The 24,231-nt window shown below is 41.4% G+C and overlaps 1 protein-coding gene across 12 annotated transcripts in view; it reads left to right on the forward strand.

The window, feature by feature from the left end:
• MCF2L (MCF.2 cell line derived transforming sequence like) overlaps positions 1 to 24,231 on the forward strand; it is a 111,660-nt gene that overhangs the window by 51,452 nt on the left and 35,977 nt on the right. For 11 of the 12 annotated variants that reach the window (XM_081908149.1, XM_081908154.1, XM_081908156.1 and 8 more), the window contains 3 exons: positions 5,274 to 5,357; positions 9,961 to 10,075; positions 23,193 to 23,283. In XM_081908149.1, the coding sequence (XP_081764275.1) occupies positions 5,274 to 5,357; positions 9,961 to 10,075; positions 23,193 to 23,283 (290 nt within the window). Of the gene's footprint in view, positions 1 to 5,273; positions 5,358 to 9,960; positions 10,076 to 22,462; positions 23,078 to 23,192; positions 23,284 to 24,231 lie in introns of those variants that run through there. The other variant, XM_081908158.1, reaches the window with a different exon arrangement.

Here is a 24,231-nt window from a genome sequence, read left to right on the forward strand (position 1 = left end):
GAGTCTCTGCTGCATTGGGAGCAATGTGTGGTGTAGTGGTTAAGAGTGGTTTACTCGTAGTCTGGGGAACTGGGTTCGCGTCTCTGCTCCTCCACATGCAGCTGCTGGGTGACCTTGGGCTAGTCACCCTTCTCTGAAGTCTCTCAGCCTCACTCACCTCACATAGTGTTTGTTGTGGGGGAGGAAGGGAAAGGAGTTTGTTAGCCGCTTTGAGACTCCTTAAGGGGAGTGAAAGGCGGGATATCAAGTCCAAACTCTTCCTCCTCCTCCTCCTCCTCCTCCTCCTCTTCTTCTTCTTTGAGGCTTACTCACATGTAAGAGTACATGACATTGCAGCCTAAGTTCATTTGTTGAAACAGCACTTGATCAGGAAATTTTGATCGAGATCTGCTGAGTTGAAAATGTTGCATTGTGGATGTGGGGTGATGGATCTGTTAGCATGTGGCGAAGCTGTTAAGCAACTGCCTCATTTGCATCCACTGAACAACTCAGATCTGAATCCAGTTTAACTGTGCTGACACTGTCTTTTTTTTTTAGTAGCTTGATGGTGACTCAAGTAGACAGGAGTGGAACTGTAGGGTGGTGCAGGGCAATGGCACAGCATTGCTTTGCCTGTATATAGAACGCCTCAGAGATCATCTCCAATTGCTAATTTTGTATTATTCATCGACCCTCAGTTTGGATGTTTAACTTACAACAAAGAAGCATGCTAGCAGCTATATAGGATCTTGTTGGTTTATTACAGTTAGTAAAGCGAAATTAGCATTGCTCTGACTGCATCTTGAAGAAGGAATGTTAAAGGAGCTTGTGTTTCCATTTCACTTCTCATGTGTTTGGGCTGAAAGGTGGAGGTTGGTTTCTCTTTCGGCTGCAGCCTTCCCACCCCCGCATGTTTCACTCAGTGCTTTACATCATAAAAATTAACCTGAAGTGAAAGGTACTCAGAGTTGTGAGATGCATTCAAAGCCGAGGTATGGGGTCAGCTCTGGTCACTGAACATACTTGCTACAGCTTATCCACATGCTCGTTTGTTGTGCTCTTTCAAGTGAGAGAAATTTGTAAAGATCAGCTACTGCAGACTTTATATTGTGAGCATACCTGGCTAGGCTTTGCCCAGTTGCTTGTAGCATCATATGCAGTGGTGCATTCAGTAGTAACTTCCAGTTTCTTATTGCCTGCCTTGCATGTGATGTGATTTCGGGTTAGAGTTATCCTTACCACTTGATCCCAGTGTTACACACACCCCAATATTTGAGCAGTGAGGGGTTCCAACAGAAACTTTGGTTTGGGTCCCTTACGATGTAGGTCATTGGAGGCTTATGACATTGCTGTGATACAAGGTTTATTTCTAAACACATAAATATGAGATGGAAGGCTCACCACATTAACTCCCAACAGAACGTGTCTCCCCAGTAGGTTCTAGGGAAGCCCTCAAATGCCACAGCTTTGGTTTCTCAAAGACAGCAAGCCTTTTCCATCTCAGTTACAAGGCTTACATTGTCTTTTCTTCCGTTTCATGATACACTGATTACATCGCCTCCAGCCAGAGGAAGGAGAGCATAGACATTCTGCTATCCAGAAGGATCTCTGACCGCTAACCTGCATGGCAACAAACCACCTATACCTGGTCAACTTTTTAGTCATAGGCTAGTAACCTGGCAGATTTGTTGGGTGTTGTCCTAAGCTACTTCATAAACTAACAAAAATGCTTCCATTAGCAAGTACGTTCAGGAGAAAACCCTTTCTACCATACTGTATTAAAAAAATTGAGGTACACAACTTAAGTCACCAACATTAGACACTTATAAAGCCCATTGATTTTTAAGCCTGTTCTTAACTATCCTGCAGAAATCATGTCTTTAGTTTTCAGGTACAATGTTTTGAAATGGTTACTGAAAATACTGAGGAAATCTCAGTTACTGTAGTGCTTTAACTGTGAAATCATCTTTCCAGGTTACAGATTAACCCAAGATACAAGTAATATATTGCAAGGAGGAGGAATGGAGCATGGAGTGCTCATATTGCTTGTCCTTTCCTCTGGATTTCCTTATGAGGCTAATAAAATTTATGTGGTATACAGAGTGTGTTTTTAAATGTCATCATTTTCTGTTTCTTACTGAATCTGTTAACTTGTTGAAGTGAGCTTCTAAGCTAAGGGGTCCGAAATGACAGCTGTTTCTTCAGTTAGTTAACAGTGGCGTGCAGTCATCTTCCGCATAAAGGGCCCCACAGTCTAATCTCTTTGTAATTCCAATCTTCTTACTGATGGAGCTGGACAGGCTATTGGTAGGGGGCAAGATAAAGACCCCAAAGGGATGAAGAATTAAGGATTTGCTTCAGGGTTTCAACTCCCACTTGTAACTGATGAATGACATTAATGTCTATATTAGTCATAATACAGGGAATGTCTTCTTCTTTTAGTGAAGATATCTGTTGTAGACTACAATACATTCACTTGTGTTTTGTGAGTAGTAATTCACTTCCCAGACATAATCAATTTTGTATTTTGTGCACTTAAAATAGAGCATCTATAGCTCAAGCGTTTTCTTTTGAATGCACCTATTTATATCATTAAGGATTTCTAAATTTAAAATTGCTGCTGAAGTGTAGAAGAAAGAGCAATTGCCCTCATTCTAAGTTTTCAAAAAGTGGTTGTCAGTCATAATAATCACCATAATAACAAAATGTTGCAAGTAATAGTGAAATACTTCCACATTAACAGCAGTGGGGAAATCCATGAATACTATGGGTCAAAATGTATCAAAAGACCCAAAGCCTATGTGAGAGGCACTTCTTTTTAACTTGTTAAAACGAGGTCTGGGCGATATCAGCTTTTCAGCATTGCGGTGTATCACCAGCCAAACATCACGGTTTAGCGATATACCGCAATGTTGAAAAAAACAAGGTGCATTGGGTGAAATTGCCCCAGCTCTTACCTCAAGAGCTGAGGCAGTTTCACCCAGGCTTGAAGGCTGGGACAATGCAGCTTGTTTGTACCACTCAGCTGGGGGGAGGTAACACTCCCTGAGACAGCCACGGTGCTCTCACCGCTTGTTCATGAGCTGGTGGAGCCTCGGGGCTCCTTGCTTGCTGTGGCAACTGCGCTCCCCTCAGCCAAGCAGTTTCACAGAGCCCCCCACCGCACCGCCGGCTTGCGGGAGCCAGCGCCAAGCTGGGGGCTCCTCTAACAGCTCGACTGAGGCAAGGGCAGCTGCATACTCCTCAGTCGATCAGTTTAAAGATGCATAAGGAGGAACAAGCTGTATCTCCCTCTCCGTCGTATGAGGCCAGAGTGGGATGGTGGTTTCACTCAGTGATGTATCACTGGTGAAACCGCCACTGCTCCTGAGTCCCTCTGCTAGCAACACCTGCTGGAGGAAAGAACTCTTGACACCCTCCAATGGACGCTTCTAGCAGAAGGACTCGGGTGCAGTGGCAGTTTCACCAGCGATACACCGCTGAGTGAAACCGACATCGCGGTGTGCTCATTATACCAGTCCTGAGTGATATATCGACCAGGCCTAGTTAAAACAAATACATCAAGGCTTCTACTGTGCTTCGTAATTTGCCTGTCAAATATTGCCTGTGTCCCTGTTAATACCAACGGATACTATTAGTTGTGTCCTTTACTAAACTGTTTATAGCAGTTTCATCATACCGTACTCTAGCAAACTGGTTGGCTATCAATTTCCAAGTTATTTATTAATTCATGTATTCATCTACTACTAAATATTCAGAATTGCTAAAACAGAGGGACACTCCACACATGCCTTCATGTATAATGCCATCATTTTAAACATCAACTGCTTCCGAATGCGATGAGCGTACAAGTCTTTTTTATTCTATTTATTTGCATTTACATTCCCAGGCAGACCTGATAGATGGAAGAATTGCCAGTTGCCCATGTGGTGAAAGGTGCCCATGTACTTGTCCTATGTGACAAGGGTACAAAATTTCCTTTATGGAAATGGTGTCCTTGTGGGAAATGTGAAAGATGGTGCTGTCCATGGTACACTGTTAGTACGCTTGGTGGAAATGAGATGATCAGTTAGATCTGCTTTATGCTCTTGAGGTTTTAAACCTATCTTTGAAGTAATTGTACTGTTCTTGGTATTCCAAGCCTGCAGACTCAAATCCTGCTTATATGATGTGTGTATGTGTGATAGTAAACCTGATTAATAGGTGTTCTTTTCCATTGGTACCAATTTTCACATATGATGAGGGTCAAGTAAGATTTGAAGGCTTACAGATGAGAGGAGCACATTGGGTTATTAACATATGAATGTACGGTCAATACATGTAGATACATGCCTACTTGTTCTACCCATTGCTTGCCCACATGCAAGACACGTGCTCTTTTTTGTGTTAGGCCAAATGTGGCCCATGAAGGCAGTCCTGCTTGTTTGTTTGCTGATTGCACACATGTAACATGTGTATTCCTGTGGTCTTCTCATAAACAGATACACATTAGTGAAAAATGCAGAGAATTGATGGGAAAATATGGTTATCCCAATTACGAAGCTGTCAGTCAAAATTCAGCTTAAGCTTTTTTTTTGCCTGTGCACCCAGCTCCTGTAAAAATGGACTTTCCTCCTTTTCTTTTATTGTTCTTCCCCTGATGTCCATAGGCTTCTCACATGGTGAACTTGTGACACCACAGTTCTGCTTCTTAAGTTGATTTGTACATCAACTACTTTCACTTGCTTTTCATCAACATTCCATCTTTTCTACACAGCCCAGTTGATAACAGTAAATGCCAGAGGTAAAAGAAAAGGTGTCTCAAACTGTTAGATAACAGGTTCAGTGGCAAAACCATATAGGCATTAATTCACCTTCCAGTACCAGGGGAAAAAAATGTGTTTGGAAGAACCCAAAGTGCCATTCTACTCATTTAAAAGTTTCTTTCTGTTAACTAAAATGCACTTCTAATTAGGCTGATTGCCTAAGCATTTGGGGAACTTTATAAGAGAATAATGCTTTAATTTATGCATCTGAGCTGCCAAAACGTGTTCTAATATTTCCCAAATGTAACCTCAGAATCTGAATCTTGCTTATTTTATAAATCATTATATTTCCCACGAGCATTGTTGTTTTGAGTTTTAATGTTCATGGCTTTGGGTTTTTTATCGTGGTTCGATGAAATGTTTTTAATTAACGTTGAGTGCAGTCATGAAATGGTGGCACATAAATGTTTTCAGTAAATAAAAATTGTGTGAGCCAAGCATTTCTACATGGGAGTTATAATGAACTGTTTGTTGGGGGATCTGTTTCAGATGAAATCATGCATCAAGATATTGTTCCCCTCTGTGCTGCAGAAATTGAGGACGAGCTAAGGAAGAAGTTCGCCTATCTGTCAGGTAAGGGCTTGAATGTTTACATTAGATGTTTATTTTTTATTTTTTTAAAGAACAAAGTGTTGGCCAATTCAGTTCTTATTCTGTGTATGAACCCTATAGTATATTTCTTTCCATGGTTCTTTTTGTACATGTTGATTTCTTGAATGGTACCAAATGAATACCGCAGAAATGAAATGTTGATTCTAAGAACAGAAGGCCAGCCATTTAAGGTGCTTAGTTGTAACTGGACATTAAAACAATAATAGCAGTTGAACATAAGTTGCTTTATACTTAATGAGATCATTGGCCAATTTAGCTCAGTACAGTGGTATCTCTGGTTACGAACTTTATTCTTTCCAGAGGTCCGTTCTTAACCTGAAACCGTTCTTAACCTGAGGTACCACTTTAGCTAATGGGGCCTCCCGCTGCTGCCACATGATTTCTGTTCTCATCCTGGGGCAAAGTTCTTAATCCAAGGTACTGCTTCCGAGTTAGCGGAGTCTGTAACCTGAAGCGTTTGTAACCAGAGGTGTTTGTAACCCGAGGTACCACTGTATTGCTTACACCCGAATGACAACAGCTTTCCAGGATGCCAGCTGTGCCTGGAGTACCTCATAGCTGATATCAAAAGGTAGAACAGGAATAGTCTTTTCAGGTTTGAATCTTTGAGGTGGAACACTTTCACTCCTGTTACATGCTTAAAGAAGGAAAGTTGTCCTTGTTTATCGAAAGGTACAACAATTAAGAGTAATTCCCTCCCCCAAGCAAAAGTGGGGTGCTTTTGAAAACGGATTACATAAAAGTGTGAAATTGAGTTCCAGGTTCTTTAATCCCTCCTACTCTTATTAGTTTAACACATCAACAGGCATAATGGGCATTCATCCACAGCCCAGTGGAGCATAACAGAAACAGCCCCCTCTCGTTCCATTTTGTTTAATTTATAGTTAGCTCTTTTGATTCTGTAGTGAGTAGATCTTATCATTTTATAAGTAAATGGTGCGAGAGAGAGAGAGAGACTGTATTATCTTTCTCTGACCCCGCCTGCCCGCCCCATATTCCCCCCCCCCACTCTTGTCTATCAACATACAAGATAAATGCCAACTTCAGTGATAATACACTGCAGTGTGCCCTTGCAACATTTCAGCAGAATTTAATTGTCTGCCGTGGGATTTATGTAGCAAATTACTTGCAGTTTTGATTCTGCTGATGTTCCAGTTTGGGTGTTGCTGCTGTCAGTTGTTATTCTGCACTTTTCTTAAGGGTTGCTGACACTGTAGTTTCAAGATAAACTAAAATGGATGTTGATTTAAAAACACAGCTTTGTTATTAAGTTAACTTTAAAATGTTATGCTTAGAGCAGTCAACCTGGTCAGAAGAACATGATGTTGAAAGGCCTTGGAGTCTCCTCTCCCAGAAGTCATAAAGATAATTAAGAATAGGGTTAGTTTAATGACCCATATAGTGCTGTAGAAGGAAGTGAGGGGCAGACGGGGCTCATCAACCTGGGAAGGTAGCCCACCTAGGAGAAGGAAAACTCATCCTAAACCTCCACTGCCTTGAGAGACAGAAAAGGCTAAGGAGTAAACCAAACCCTACACAAATCTGAAGTCCCTAAGACGGTTGGAGTATGCCTTACACACACCCTTCCCACAACTCCTGTAGCTAGGATGGTGCCAAATGCATTGCTCTGCTTTCCTTTGGACCATAACAGTGAGGCCAACAGGGGAGTTGTGTTGTCTGAACAGCCAAGAACCTCCATATACACTACCCAGTCGTGTGCCCCAAGGAAGTTACTTGGGTTTGACTTTATCCTCAGAAGTGCACTCCATTCTCTCTCTCTCTCTCTCTCTCTCTCTCTCTCTCTCTCTCTCTCTCTCTCTCTCTCGGTGCCAATAACAATAGTGCAGTATGTTGACTGTGGGGTTAAAAAAATTAATGGGCTTGTTGCGTTCTCCCATATTTACTCTTTTTGAAAACTTACCAGTCTTATCACACACTATTAAGCTAAGGAATTCGTTCTTGCAAGAGGCAGCGAAGGCCACCAATTTGAATGGCTTTAAAAGAGGATTAGACAAATTTGTGGAAGGATATGGCTTTCAGTGGCTGCTGACCTTACGGCTATGCTGTGCTTCTGAATACCTGTCGATGGAAACTTCAGGAGGTGATATTGCTGTTGTGGTCAGATTCTACTTTTGGGCTTTCCATAGGCATCTGGTTGGCCATCGTAAGAACAGGATGCTAGATGAGATCACCTGACCCAGGAAGCTCTTTCTTATGTTCACAGCTGGTTATCTACTCCTTGAAATTATCTCATTGGTGCAATTTCTTTTTTTTTAAGAACTTGGAGAACAAGCAGTCTTTCTCGAAGGCAGCTTGGAGTATTCTGTTCTTACTGTTGTAATCCTGATTGTACTCATGCTCAAATAGTCAGAGAAAATGCAGAGATAAACAATCACATTATCTGGAAAGGTCATTTCCTAATTCACATTGGAAGGATGTTTTAAGTATTTCCAGGGACACAAGCGAGAGTGGCTCATCAAATCCAGATTTTACTCTACTAGTGTGTCCACAAAACCCCTTCCCTGTCCACCCAAAAAAACCCCAAACCTCAACAATAGCAGAAAACAGAAGAGTTCCTGATTTTTATAACTCCATTCTTATTTAAAGTGAAACATTAAATAAATAAATACATCTAGTGAATTCCACAGCAAATGCCATTCCTTGTCCCCATTCTACAGGTTACAGAGAGAGTGGCTTATGACAGCCCTGCATTGTAGTTCACACTGAATACTGCTGTTCCAAGTTCTGAACGGTTTACAAAAACCCTGCAGTTTTGTCTAGAGATATTAGGCCCCCATTGCAGGTTTGCCGTTCTATGTTGACAAGAGGGTAGCTTGCAAGTATAGGCTTTGTACATACCCAGCTTTTGAAATGCACGGAAGTCATATTTTCAAAGTTTGCTTTTGTACATTGCCTGTGTTTTCCTATGTTGTTTATTTCATCCATAGACAATTATCACAAAGTGTATACATGTCCATAGTCCACACTTAATATTGTAGGGCAGAGGTGACGCCAGTTTGAATTTCCAATTTCAAAAAAATCCCATACTTCTTAGGTTGCAATAAAGGTTAAGTCATTCAACTTAAATTGCTCCTTCAGACCTCCTCCTAGGCCAAATCAAGCATGAAGAAATTTCATGCTCCACTGACTTGCATGCAGACTGGTTGTGCTTCTAAAATCTAAAGTAAGTTTTTTCAGATGAAAGAAGCACCAAGTTAGAGTATGGACTCCTGTCTTTAAAATATGTTGCTTTAACCCCCCCTCAGGCACAGCCTGAGGTAAAAAGTGTTGGACATCAGGGATATACTTACGTTGTGAGGCCCTACCTGTGTCTGATTCAAGACTGATTCCATTGCACATGTAGCTAAAGTGTTATAACTCTCTTATGAAAATGCAGGTATCAGTATGCTCAGAGGAACCCTCAGGTTTGCAGAAAGAAAAAAAGAATGGGGGAAACTGCTCGGAGAGAATTGAGCATGGAATAATGAATTTCTAACTTATTGTTGGGATGCGGGTGGCGCTGTGGGTTAAACCACAGAGCCTAGGACTTGCTGATTGAAAGGTTGGCGGTTCGAATCCCCGCGGCGGGGTGAGCTCCCGTCGTTTGGTCCCAGCTCCTGCCCACCTAGCAGTTCAAAAGCACCCCTAAGTGCAAGTAGATAAATAGGGACTGCTTTCTAGCAGGAAGGTAAACGGCTTTTCTGTGTGCTGCGCTGGTGCTGGCTCACCAGATGCAGCTTCGTCACGCTGGCCACGTGACCCGGAAGTGTCTTCGGACAGTGCCAGCTCCCGGCCTCTTGAGCAAGATGAGCGCGCAACCCTAGAGTCGGTCACGACTGACCCTGATGGGCAGGGGTACCTTTACCTTTACTAACTTATTGTTGTGAGGAAAAACTAAGGGGGAGATGAAATATTCCCCAAAAGGGCATGGCTGCCTGGAACCTTAAACAGGACCATTCCATGCTGCAAAACTGTATTGTTAACCCCACATCTTACTATTGCTTTGTATCTTCCGGAGCTGAGCATTGAAAAAAACTCCAGAAACTGTGTTTTGGGAAATTGTGGATCAAACCAAATGGGAGTAGGAACAAGGAAGGAGGTACCTAGCAGTTTCCATGCAGCAGTGAACATGGGAGGGTAAACCACCTTCCTGCTCTCCTTATCAAGCTGTACATCCATTTGGCAGTTTTTGAGTTGCCGCTGGCACTGACTTTTGCTTCCCAATCCTAATTTTTTTCTAAGCTCAGCTGCATCACAAATTGTTGTTGCATTATTGCATAGTAGGTGGTTCCATTAGGTTCACTTTGTTTTGGACTTGTTTATATTTAGCATTTCCCCTACCTGCAGTTGCATTGCAGTTCAACTAAATCAAAGCACTCTCACTACTAGCAATTCCTCAGCCTCCTTTTTTGAGGAGCGTTCTCCTTATCAGGCTCATAGGTAAATCACCTCAGATATTTGATATCTTAACTGATCTGTTTTCAAGTCTGAAAGTGATGTAGCAATTACAGCTTCTTTGTGAGGAATGAGTGGCGAGTAAATAATTTTCTGTGTTTCTTGCCAGGTGGGCGAGGAAAAGATGGCTGCCCTGTCATCACTTTTCCAGAGTACTCAACATTTAGCGAAATTCCAGAGAAGGAGTTTCAGAGTGTTCTGACATACCTCACTAACATCCCCAGGTAAGACGTGTGTTCAAGGAAATGAGAATGCTTATCAAATTAACATTAATGCTTCGTTAGGTACATCACACACATAAGGAAGAGAGTTGGAAGATTGTAAACCATTTAATAAAGAAAAGAACATTATGGATATAAAGCAGGGATTGAAAAAGCATATTGCTGCTTTTAAGGAGAAATGAGCCTTTGGAACACCTTGAAGTATAAATTTTGGGTTCAAAGACCCCTTTTTGTGTTTCTCTACAGCTCTGAACATGCAAACCTTCAGCTCTGCTCCACAGTCCTTAAGCAATAGTCTCACATACTCTCCATTCCAGTACTGCTAAATTATTTGTCCTTTCCCCCATTCCTGCCAGGTGAAAACAGGGATTGGGGGAGTCAGTTCCTTAGGCTGCTTCATGACCCAGACAGGAGCGAAATCTTTGAGGCCCTTTGTAAAGAACGATGGTAACTTAGTCATTGAGTGTTCTTTCAGTTGAATGCATATTTTATCAACCTTGTTTGCAATCTTGTGATACAGTTATTTTGTTGTGAAATATGAATACCATATTGGCCTGAATATAAGCCTCACTTCCCCCCCCCCCCAAATTCCGACTGTGAAAAGTTAAAGTGCGGCTTATATTCGCGACCTTACAGTATGCAGCCAGGAGCACGGCAAAGCGGCGCCCGCCCCGCGTGTATTCCCCCGTCCTCTCCCCAAGGCTGGGAAGGGAGAGAGTGAGGAAGGGAAAAGACCTCCTGCAACACAGTGTGGCTCCCCACCCCCAGTATGCAGTGAGGAGCAACGAAGAATGGTGCAGCTTATATTCGGGTATTTTTTCTTTTCTTTTTTTCCTTTCCCACTCTCCAATTTTAAAGGTGCGGCTTATATTCAGGTGCGGCTTACATTCGGGCCAATACGGTATGTATGAAATGGTAAATTTATCAAGAAGTTCCATGTTGATATGCTTCAGTGATGAACATGGGCAGGTAGAGAATTAGCGACAAAGGACTGGAACCCCACTTTCTGTGCATGTTCTGTTTTCACAAGAGCAAGCTGCAATTTATACATGTGTGCTTCCTCCATGACAGTTGTAGCATAAATTCTGTTCTTGTAATTGGGTTTCCAAATCCGAAACACAGGCTCTGCCCATGGAGTATCAACAAGACATTATAAGCATGCTGACAAAGCAACACGTCATCCAAACATCTTTCGTTACTGAAGTTTTGGCCTATTCCTGAATAAGTTGTGGTTCTTAAGCCAGTGTTTGTAGGAACCCATGTGGCTTAGCTGTGTTCAGCCATACACCCCAGCTCCCTTGAAAAAAAGAGGATTACACTGAAACCATCTGAATCTCAGGGACATTGCTTCAAGCAGTTCAACTCATGCAGCTATGGAACATAGCAAATCAGTCATCAGGCTTTGCACTCATCTGACATAGAAACATTACCAAGTGATCTCTACTTTTAATAAAGAAAGTGTGTTTTGGCAAAAAGCCAGTGCTATTAAAGGCTCTTGCGGTATAGCTTTGTGAACTATTGGATTTGCAAAGCTATATTGTAAGACCCTTTTTAATATGCATCCATGAGTCTCAAGTTTGCCTTTTAATAGAAATGAAAATTGATCTCCGTGAGAGTGGTGTTGGGAGTATTTGCTTTGACGTGCCAAAGAGTATAGTCCTTGTAAATTACTTTGCAGTATCTGGTCTTGTGCGCTTTAAAATCCTTTATTTCTAAATCTTCATGGCATGGTACACTGAACTGTTTAATTGTATGGCAGAGTCTTGTATCGTCTCTGCCCTTAGTCAACAATGTCATGTAAACTACCCTTATTGGAAACTGCAGTGCTTAACCCAGTTTTACCACATAACTCCCCCATAAATCAGGAAGTAAAATAATCAAGACAGAAAGGACACTGCAGTTTCATACACAGGGAAATTTCTTCAGAACTAGAATGCTTCGGTCAGCTGCTGAAAAGCTTCCTGTTCAGTTTTGTACAGATTCCTGCCCCTTTTAAAAAGAACAACCATTCACGCATTAACAGCAACACTACTTAATTCTGGAAATTTCAAAACTGTTGGCTTGAGGTTAGAAGAAATAAGGATACGAATTATAAAACAGAGCAGGGAAGGAAGAGAGCAGCAGAACCACCTGTCTGGTGGATAGACTGGAGGATTTTCAACGAAATGGTGAATTATCCCTGGATGAATTTTCCTGCAGCTCCCTAAATGAAACACCCACAGAAAGCTTCCCATCAGTGCATATAGTATGCAGGCCGGTTTTAATGCTGAGGAAGGAATAACATGCTGAAACGTGAATACTGGTAACCCATGTCTAGCCGAGCAATATTGGACTCACAAAACTTCCCTTCCACTCTGGAGTATTGATCTTCTTCCGCTACCCTGTGTTGAGAGAGAGAGAGAGAGAGAGAATTTCATGTATATTATGTCCTGTATTCACTGCATGGTATTTACCCAATGACTGAGCATACATTGTACAAAAGAGCAGGCGGCAGAAACATGAGCAGCAACGATCTGTGCCACGAAATGATTACTTGTCGGCACAACTTAAAAATGTGGTGGAATACAGAAACACAAAGCAGCCATGTGCTGAAAGCAAAGGTGGTTAGCCTGCAACCCACAGGCCAGATCTAGCATAGCAAGCTGCGGGAAGTGGCCCGCCAGCCCTGAAATGTTATCTCCAGATCCACTCCATCCAGTTTTTTAGAGCAATCTCTAAAAGAACAGAGTACTTTACCTTCTAATCTTAGGAAGAGCCTATAGCTCATGGTAGAGCATCTACTTTGTAGAAGGTCTCAGGTTCAAACTTCATTAGACCAGGGGATGTGTCCTGGCTTGAAATCCCAGGAAGCTGCTGCCAGTCTGTGCAGATACTACTGAGATAGATGAACCAATAGTCTGATTTGTATTAAGGCAGCTCCCTCTAACCATACAATGCCATTCTGTTGACAGTGCTGGGAAAAGAAGCGTTGTGAAGGTGACAGGCTATGTTTGGGGAGCCTGGGAACCTCCTTCTTGGAGACATCCCTCATTTTATCCAAACCTATCTGCATTAATATAGCTACAAATCCTAGCTCATACTACCAAGCAGGCCTCCTATCTGTAAGCCATGTGTGAGGTTTACACAGCTTCCTTTCTCCTTGGAACTTCGTTTCCTTATTATTCTCTGTTCATCATCCAATCAGGATGCTGTGAGTTTAGGAGGAACTACATCATTATATCCTGCCCACCTAGCAGTTCGAAAGCACGTCAAAGTGCAAGTAGATAAATAGGTACCACTCCGGCGGGAAGGTAAACAGTGTTTCCGTGCGCTGCTCTGGTTCGCCAGAAGCGGTTTAGTCATGCTGGGCACATGACCAGCTGTACACCGGCTCCCTCGGCCAATAAAGCGAGATGAGCGCCGCAAACCCAGAGTTGGCCACGACTGGACCTAATGGTCGGGGTCCCTTTACCTTTACATCATTAAAAGTAACAACACACAACAGCAGCTCTGGGTGAAATTCCATGATCAGAAATAATAAAAGAGAAGAGACTTCAAGAGGTGAAATGTTGAAGGCACACAGTGCCAACAACAAAGAAAAATGGGAGGCACCTAAGGAAACTGCTGTGGCTGCATAAGGAGCTTGTAGATGAGCTGAGATGTTAGAAGGACATATATAAGAAATGGAAGAAAGAAGAAATCGTGAAGAAAGAGTATGCACTAGTAGCCAGCAGTTGGAGGGAGAAAGTCTGGTGGGCCAAAGCTCAGAATGAGCTCAGTCTTGCAAGAGAGGTTAAATATAATTTTTAAAAAAGTATCTTTGGCTATATTTGAAGCAAGAGGAAGAACAAGCCAGCAGTAGGTCCTCTGCATGGAGAAGAAGGAGATGGTATTGGGTGACAGAGATGACTTTCAGGGTCCCTTGCAACTCTACAGTTCTATGATTCTGTGATCCAACCTCGCTTCATAAAATGCGATTGCATATACTATAGCTTACATCCTGCATGATGCTGAGCATTTTCCCACCCTTGCTCCACATCATTGGCTCTTCCTGACAGGGAAACATGGCTGCTGCATCTGGATGCATGAAGCTCATGCGCATCTCTGTTTATTAAGCTGAGATTTCGACCATCTATACTCAACCACTGCTAGGACATTGGCTCAGTTGTGCTGTGTAGGATGTGGGGTGGAAATTGTCATAGGGTTTCCATTTTTGATGGCTAGGAATCTGTCAGTTACTCTTTGTCTCATTTTTCCATTCCTAATTTCCTTTCTCCACATTTCTACATCAGCATGCCTGCCCCCAATATTTTTGTACCAGTACAGTCGTACCTTGGTTGTCGAACGAAATCCGTTCTGGAAGTCGGTTTGACTTCCAAAAAGATTCAACAACCAAGGCGCGGCTTCCAATTGGCTGCAGGAGCTTCCTGCACCGGACGTTCGGCTTCCAAAGAACATTCACAAACCAGAACACTCACTTCCAGATTTGCGGTGTTCAGGAGCCAAAACGTTCGAGTCACAAGGCGTTCGGTATCCAGTATATGATTGTATGCATTTTTTGTTATTTTCAGAAACTATTGTTTGGTTGGAGAACTGCATATAGCACAATTCAGAGAAGTGCAAATATTGAAGGATAGCTGCATTGTTTTCCATGTACGGGGTTTTTGTTGTTGTTTTTTACAATCAAGCGGTGTATACATTTTATGAAGTAAATAAATAAATAAATAAATAAATTGTTTCTGGAAATGGGAATTACGTAGGTTTGTATTAAAATGCAAGCTGAACCAAATTTATCCCCCATCCCTGTGAGTGGCACCCAGTATTTTTGTTCATTTATCATTCTTCCCTGATTTTCTCAATGTTGTGAGCTTTTCCAGTATTTTTGGATTCAGTTTTTGCAAGAACCACTAGAGGCTGCTACAGAATGGTGAATATCCTTACAATTTCCCTAGCAATCTTTTTTTTTTTAAATTGCTGTCTTTTCTTTTTCATTCATGTTGACATCCATCTGTCTCAGAGACAATGTTGAATGTTCTAGTAATACTGTGAAAAGCATTGAGATTTAATTATTTTTAATTCTACAGGGCAGTTTAGGAGTTACCCGTAGGATTTAGAGGAGTCCTTGGAAATGGATTATAAAAAGTAGATGGTGTTCATATTACTATTACAGTATCATAAGAGTCATTAGGAATAGTTTGCTTAGCTTGTTCCGGTCAGACTAAGAAAAATAGCATATTTTTTATTTTAAAAATCCACAGAAGAAGGTAAGGCATCATATAATTGTCATGTACAACTTATGGCAGTCAAGACAAATATAGCCTCAATTCAAGAATTATTGCTTGCAATGAATAACATTTTCTGCTGACTTGACTAGTTGACATGCTCCTTCAATAACAAGCAGGGCCACTTCTGCACGTGGCCACTTACAAAGCAACAAATCATACTGTTTCCCCTATAACTATCTCAATGAATAATTGTTATAAAGAATAATTTATTGTAACTAGAATTGCTGTTCCTTTGGCATGATCTAAAGCAGGCATAGGCAACCTCGGCCTGCCAGATGTTTTGGGACTACAACTCCCATGACCCCTAGCTAACAGGACTAGTGGTCAGGGATGATGGGAATTGTAGTCCCAAAACATCTGGCAGGCCGAGGTTGCCTATGCCTGATCTAAAGGTCCATTTGCCCAGACATTTTGTGGATATTTGAAATATTTTACATCTCCCTGCTTTCACTCTCCAACTCAGAATCAGCCTCTGGCTACGATTCCGTGCTTACTTAATATGTGAATGAGTTCAATTAAACTCACTGGGGAAAAGTGTAAGATTGTAGTCATATGGAGAGCAGCTGGAGGAGGAGGAGAGGTCAGAGGGTGAAGAAAGAGTTGTGAGTGGAGGGTAGACTCTTTCCCCAGCTTCTGGACCCCTTGGGAAACACAACAAACCTGGTGTGCCTGGAATTGAAGAGCGCAGCTGATTGGGGCACAGCGGTGGGCAGCCTGAGGAAGTACCATCCTTCTTGGTCCTGACCATAAAAATCAAGTCTAGAGAGAGAGGACAACTAGGGCGATGTCCTCAGTTTCCAGAAACTCTTCTCAATGCGAAACATTTCTGGGTGAGCTGAGTTTGTCTGGATCCTGGGTGAAAACCCGGAGGCTGAGATGGAGGGTGCGTCAGGAGGAAAATGAATTGCTATTTAGATGATAGATAGATAGATAGATAGATAGATAGATAGATAGATAGATAGATGATAGATAGATAGATGATAGATAGATGATAGGTAGAAGATGATAGATAGATGATGATAGATGATAGATAGATAGATAGATAGATAGATATAGATAGATAGATGATAGATAGATAGATAGATAGATAGATAGATAGATAGATAGATGATAGATAGATAGATAGATAGATGATAGATAGATAGATAGATAGATAGATAGATGATAGATAGATGATAGATAGATGATAGATGGATAGATAGACAGACAGACAGATGTAACTTTGTATTAATGTAACTTTTTATATGTGTAAGATTTTGTTGTAAGTTGTCTGTTTTCTTGTTTTTTGTACACTGCTTAGAGATATTTTTAATATATTAAGCGGTATACAAATCAAATAATATACTAGCCTGTCCTGGTGCTATATTTCTCCCTCTTTTTAACTACAGTGATTCTGTGTTTACTTACCTAAAGTTTGTTTTATTTATTAGACTGTTAATTTATTTAAAACATTTATATTCACCTTTCAGTTTAGGAAACATCCACAAGGGCTTTCAGATGCAAAAATAATAGCTTAATTTGAAGCGATACAAACACATGATCTACAAAGCAGTTTAAAAAAATAATAATAGCACATCAGCTAAATAACCAAGCAGGAAAATAAATGCATCAGCACGTAAGCATTTTAAAAAGGCTTGACTAAATAAAAATGTACTTGCTTAAAAGCCTAAAAGGCATCCATTTTGTTACATGACAAAATGTTGGCCCCTTAATTATGGAACTCCCTGCTTGACTCTGCATGCTTTACTCCCAGCAGCCTTTGCCACCATAAAACTGGGTGTTTGTGGGCTATTGGCGAAGGGTTGGAAGGCTGGATCTGACTGGTGGCCCCCTGACATTGGTTTATACACTGAAAATGGGATGTTCTAGTGCAGGTGTGTGGAACCTCTAGATCAGGGGTCAGCAAACCTTTTCAGCAGGGGGCCGGTCCACTGTCCCTCAGACCATGTGTGGGGCCGGACCATATTTTGAAAAAAAAAATGAACAAATTCCTATGCCCCACAAATAACCCAGAAATGCATTTTAAATAAAAGGACACATTCTACTCATGTAAAAACACGCTGATTCCTGGACCGCCCGGGGTCTGGATTAGAAGGTGATTGGGCCAGATCTGGTTCCCGGGCCTTAGTTTGCCTACCCATGCTCTAGATCAGGCTTCTTCAACTTCAGCCCTCCAGATGTTTTGAGACTACAATTCCTAGCATCCCTGGCCACTGGTCTTGCTAGCTAGGGATCATGGGAGTTGTAGGCCAAAAACATCTGGAGGGCCGAGGTTGAGGAAGCCTGCTCTAGATGTTGCTTGAACTACAACTCCACACATCCCAGGGCATTGGCCATGCTTGCTGGGACGTGCAGTTCATCAACATGTGGAAGGCCAAAAATTCCACACACCTGTTCTGGTACCATCTCTCTTTTTCCTCTCCTCCAACTGAAAACCAAGTTGCCAGTTAAACTATCAAAATATCTTGATAGCTGACCAAGCCTCCAGCATGACGGTAGTAAAGCCTACTGTGCTGAGGCAAGCGTTCATAAGATTTCCACCCATTTCTGTTCATTAATCAGAATAATACAGCATCAGCTATTTTCTAATAAATATATAGAAACCATTGAACGTGACATTAGGCAGGCAGATATTTATTTGCTTCAACCGTACTGACAACAGCTTAACAGCAAGGAGTTGGGTTCTTTTTTTAGATTTGAATGATTGTACATTACTTTTTGTATGCTAGACAATGTGAAAAATGTCTATCATGAGTTCTATAGCCTGTTCAGTGACTAATTTTTATTTTATTTTATTATCACGGTCATTTATAAACAGCTGTGTCCTCAGACAGCTGACCTCACTGACAATAGCACAGGAGCAGAATATGGCTTCAAGATATTGTTGTTCTCTGTCTGAACAGCTAAAACTCAGGTTATTTTTGTACCAAGATGGCATTCTTACTTACTAGAAGAGAATGACTCACGCTGTTTGCTTTTAGGGTATTCTGTGCTGACGTAGATTCAAACTGAAAGTTCTAGTACGTTACACAATTGGTATCTTGGTTGGGGATTTGTTATATAATAAAATAAGATATAAGAGGCTGTTAGTGGCAAAAATGAACAGAACACAGAGTTATGGTATAGAATATAGGTTTAAATAAACATGGGTCATTTTTGATAAAACTCTGAGGCCATCTTAGGAAACTGCCCTATAGGCAGGACATTGGTCCTCCTATCTCAATGCTGTATTGCCTATACCAGAGTTTCCAAGACTTGGGTCTCCAACTATTTTTGGACTACTATTCCCATCATCCCTGACCACTGGTCCTGTTAACTAGGGATGATGGGAGTTGTAGCCCCAAAACAGCTGGACCCCCAATACAGCCCCAAACATCTGGAGACACAAGTTTGGGAAACCCTTGTCTACATAATTTGTTGGACTACACAATATATTGTTGGACTACAACTCCCATAACCCTCAGACAGCATGGCCAATGAATAGGGAAGATTGATGTTTTAATCCAGGAACATCTAGATGGCCACAGATTTCCAAGCTTGAACCACACCGACTGACAGTGGTCCTCCAGTTTTCCCTAGCCATACCTGAAAGGATTCAACCTGGAACATTAAGAGATGGTGCTGATGTTACATTTCAAAATATTTCCCCCTTCTTTTTCTTTTGAAAAGAAAAAAAAGAGTCTCAAGTGCATGGGTAGGCAAACTAAGGCCCGGGGGCCGGATCCGGCCCAATTGCCTTCTAAATCCGGCCTGTGGGCGGTCTAGGAATCAGTGTGTTTTTACATGAGTAGAATGTGTCCTTTTATTTAAAATGCATCTCTGGGTTATTTGTGGGGCATAGGAATTTGTTCATCCTCCCCCCCCCCAAAAAAAATATAGTCTGGCCCCCCACAAGGTCTGAGAGACAGTGGACCGGCCCCCTCTGAAAACGTTTGCTGACCCCTGCTCAAGTGGGATATTGCAAAATATCTCAGAAGCAACCTTAGAGATACTTATATTTTGTGATTATTTTTTTTCTAATTTCAAATGTAGCTGCCTAAATCTTTCTAGAGTCCCCACTCTGGCTGCTACTCATGGGACAAAGCTACACTCTCATATAGTCAGTCTCATTTAACTGGTGAGTAAATACTAAGGCAGCACAGCTATATTTGCGCAGGTAGATTAAAATGTAACTTCAACGGAGCAGAAATATAGGAAAGCATTTTATTTCGTTGAGTTGTACTATACGGTATTTTGCTGGAAGTGTGTTTTGAGCTAGGTGTGCATTCTTGAACTCACAGTGCTAGTGTTTGGGATTCCTAATGTGAAGGTTGCTACTCAGCCAGGATCACCCATATGGTGGAGGCGGCTTGCAGCAGAGAGCAGTGTTGGATAAAATACTCTTACATAATATTCTGTCAGAAGAAATATTTTTATTTAAAGGTGCCTTCATTGACCTTTTATTAAACACACACACACACACACACACACACACACACACAAGCTTGGCGAGATTATTCAAGAATTATCTGCAGTTATAGGAGATAAAATTCTTTTTAAAGGGAGGGATGAAGAAAAAACTATACTCATACCAGAAGAAATACTTAACTCATGATTTATATAGCATTTACCACCACCCATCCCTTCGAGGATGCAGTGATCTTCAAAATGACTAACAGATCATTCCTTCCACTCACCCTTTGGGAAAGTTGCTTGTTAAAATCCCCTGCATTATACTCCCACCCCTTCCCCTAGGTGCATGAGATCATTTGACTGTCTTCTCAATAAAAGGTCAAATGATATGATGTCTGTGGTACTGTTTGAGATGTGGGAAGCATTTCAATACACCAAAACTGCTCAAGAGAATTTTTTGCTGTGGTGTGTTTTCGTCACAAAATATAGTACGGTATTGGGCTTATTTGAATATTTGCAAATTCATGTGTTTCTTTTTTTGTCTATCCGCCCTGCTCTTTCTTGCCTAACTTATCCTTATTGCTTTATTTTCATTGATATTAATGTTTAGTAGCTTTGCACTAGCACACTGTTTCCCAGACGTGGGTCTTCAGCTGCTTTCGGACTACAGTTCCCACCATCCATGATCACTGCTCTTGCTAGCCAAGGATGATGGGAGTTGTAGTCCAAAAACAGCTAGAGACCCAAGTTTGGGATAACACTGTACTAGCAGAAAGAATCTCTTCACATGCAAAACAGGGAGAACATAGCCCTTGTGGCCTGCAGCTGCTGATAGCCTTGTCATCATGAATTTGTCTAATCCTCTGTGAGCAAATTCTAATAGTGCAACTTTGTGCTGGGAAAAGTATCTTCTTCTTGTTTCTGTCTTGAATATTCTTACATTCAACTTCACTGTATAGCCTGACCATACACTGTAGGATCCCTGACCATTAGGTCCAGTCGTGACCAACTCTGGTTCCCTTTTCCCAGTGGGTGGGTCTCACTTGCATGAATGTATAGTATGCTTAGGATTGTTGACTTTAGTAGTGACCTAGGTAAAGGTGACCGGCTCTGGGGTTGCGGCGCTCATCTCGCTTTATTGGCTGAGGGAGCCGGCGTACAGCTTCCGGGTCATGTGCCCAGCATGACTAAGCCTCTTCTAGCGAACCAGAGCAGTGCACGGAAACACTGTTTACCTTCCTGCCAGAGAGGTACCTATTTATCTACTTGCACTTTGATGTGCTTTCGAACTGCTAGGTTGGCAGGAGCTGGGACTGAGCAACGGGAGCTCACCCCGTCGCAGGGATTCAAACCGCTGACCTTCTGATTGGCAAGTCCTAGGCTCTGTGATTTAACCCACAGCTCCACTCGCATTCCTTTCTAAACTAAGAAGCCCAAATATTGTACCCTTTCCTTGTTGGAGGGGGGATTCTGATCAAAGGCTTGAAGCAACTTCCCAAACAGTCCCTTAAGAACTGAACGGCGCATAATGTTGAGAGGAGAAAAACCAATAGCTGGATGGATTGCAAAATGGAATTGGGTGACTAAAAAGAGGTAAGAGAAACAATGGTTTTAAAAGGGCTCAAAAGAACTTATCTTACCTTCTTGCAGTTACTTCCTGTTTCACATTGAAAATCTGTTTTGAAATGTCCCCATCTTGGAACAGAAAGTGACCCATGGATTTGACATAACTTAGGGTGGTCTGTTCCCAGATACTAATGGGGTCTAAGTGATTCCTGAATGTTCTGGAATTTTCTTGGCACTTAAGGGTGGCAAGCTCTTAATGGTTCTTCAGAGTTTGCCCATGTTTAGCATTAACCAGCCCAGTGTAAATGCTAACACACAGTAATCTATAGTTTCTGTTTATTCTTTTTTTCTTCTTCTTTTGGGCATTGTTTAGGTACATATTCTGAATCTCAGCTACATCTAATGCTTTAGTTCTTAATGTTATTGGAAAGATTTGACAAAATGTTACAAATCACAGTAGAACATGGGTTTTATGACAGGTTAGGAATGTAAATAAATAATAGTGTTCAGCACAGATCATAGAATCATAGAGTTGGAAGAGACCACAAGGGCCATCGACCAACCCCCTGCCAAGCAGGAAACACCATTAGAGCACTCCTGACATATGGTTGTCAAGCCTCTGCTTAAAGACCTCCAAAGAAGGAGGTCTTTGAAGGAGGTCTATGCACTTAGAAAACTGCAGATGGGATAACAGAGTGAATTAAAGCCCTTGGTGCTTATATAGAATTGTGATAGTGAAAAGTCCTAATGTATTTGACTTGGAATCGTCTTATTGGGAAATGCTGTTTTAGAAAGTAGCATTTACATATATGGCCAATTCAGTCACATGCGAAAACAAAAATGATGTCTGTTTCTGCAATTGGGAATATGCAGGTATCCTTGCACATATGTCTTTTGATTGCTATTATTAATATAATCCACGGTTTTGTTTACAGTAATGTAATGGGTATTAATATATATATAATCTTGGGGGTATTAATATATATATAATCTGCTCAAACATACACAAAACAAATAGAAATTCAAGTCATTCTGGCTTATAGTTGCCTGTCATTTCCATTACGTTGTAATTGGCTAGCAGTCAGCTGCCAGCATTACACAACTGGTTTGTATGTGAAAGTATAAAACAGGAGTGGAGCTCTTTATTTATACTCTGTGACTGTAACACATGCAGCTGAACAGAGCAAGAAAACAACGATTCTCCTCCCAGCCCCCAGACGGATGCAAGCTTGTGTGCTGTCACAGAAACTCCCGTTGCAGAAACGGCTTCTTTTCTCACCTTTCTGATATATGACGTGGGGAAAATTCTGCCTTGGTTTACATAATTCCTCGAAGAGCAGCTCACGGAAATGCAGAAGACTAGAGAAATCTCAGGTTCCTTAGGATTAAAGTGATGCCTGGGATCTGGAAGCTAAGAGCTTGCATTTCAAGGGATGGAAACATATATATTGATGGAATAAAACCAGTGTACCGGCAAGAAAATGTTAAGAGGAAGAAAAATATTTTTCTCCTTCTGGAGTGACCCTTATTGACCCTTACTTAAAGGATGGATTATCACTGTACTGCAGAAAACAGCAAGACAGATTCTGAAAGAATGAAGTGGAAGCATATTTGCATATCAAATTAATAAAGCCTTGCTACCTGTGGAGAAGGGTAATGGATGTTTTGACGAGCTGAAGCTATGTGTAATCCATTTGAGAATGTCTTTCTTCTAATGGTTGTGCATATTGCATTTGAGTTTCATCGGCATATTGATTTCAGCAGAGTGATAACTTAGTCTCTGGTAGGAAAAGGTTCATTGCTGACGGTAAAATTATTGCTTGAGAATTTCAACCACTTGTATCATTTCCCATAATTGCTTCTTCCTTTTCTTTTCCCTTGTGCCCCCTCCCAATTAGTTCACAAGATGCTGGAATTGGATTTATACTTGTCATAGACCGCAGGCAAGACAAATGGACTTCAGTGCAAGCCTCTATACTGCGAATTGCGGTGAGCTGTTATGCAGTCAAGTCTTTCAACCCTCTTAACAATCCTACACAAATTTCATTCACCAAAGTATTTGCATGTTATCCCTTTGTCAGGCAGCTTTATATAATAATTGTCTGCTTCTGATTTCAACTCAGGTCACAGTATGTGCAGTGGTTTACAATGCTATATATGGCATAGCAATAGAGGCAGAAATGATCTGTACCAATAGAAAAATATGCAATGCACTAAAAATGGGATGCTTGTAGAACCTGCTGCTTTATGATGTGGTGATCGAGTGAATCCAGTCCTTTAGGGTTATGCTGATTTAAGGAGGGTGGGCTTCAAACGGTCTTGTGATTTTTAACTGTGTATGTGATTATAGGGAAGTTGGGGGAAGGGCTGTTTTATGATGCCCACAGAATCACTTGCGTCTAACAATGTAGTTCAAAAAAAATGACAAATTAGCAGGTTTCAATTAAAGCACAATTGGTATTTCACGTGAAAACCTTGAAGTGTTGCTATTGTGACATTTATTAGCTGGGCGTGTGGTTCATATCAAATAATACAAAACTAAATGGATTGATAAGCATTTACTTTATTATATTATATACACCAGGCATAGGCAAACTTGGCCCTCCAGATGTTTTGGGACTGCAACTCCCATCATCCCTAGCTAACAGGACCAGTGGTCAGGGATTATGGGAACTGTAGTCTCAAAACATCTGGAGAGCCAAGTTTGCCTATGCCTGATATACACAGTCCACCAGAAGGCTTTTTAGACTTCTCTGTGTAAAGCAACAACCTTCTGGCTCTAAAATATACTGGCCATGTTTTCTCTTTTTGTTCTTACACCTAAGAAAGACAACACCAAAATAAGTAAACACAGAATACGTTACCATATTCGTAAAATGTTCCATTACTAAGACTCAATGTCCTTTTGTTAAAACTATAAAGGTAAAGGTAAAGGTA

The sequence above is a fragment of the Podarcis melisellensis genome, assembly GCF_964234715.1.
Source record: "Podarcis melisellensis genome assembly, chromosome: 4".
NCBI classification, from domain to species: domain Eukaryota; kingdom Metazoa; phylum Chordata; class Lepidosauria; order Squamata; family Lacertidae; genus Podarcis; species Podarcis melisellensis.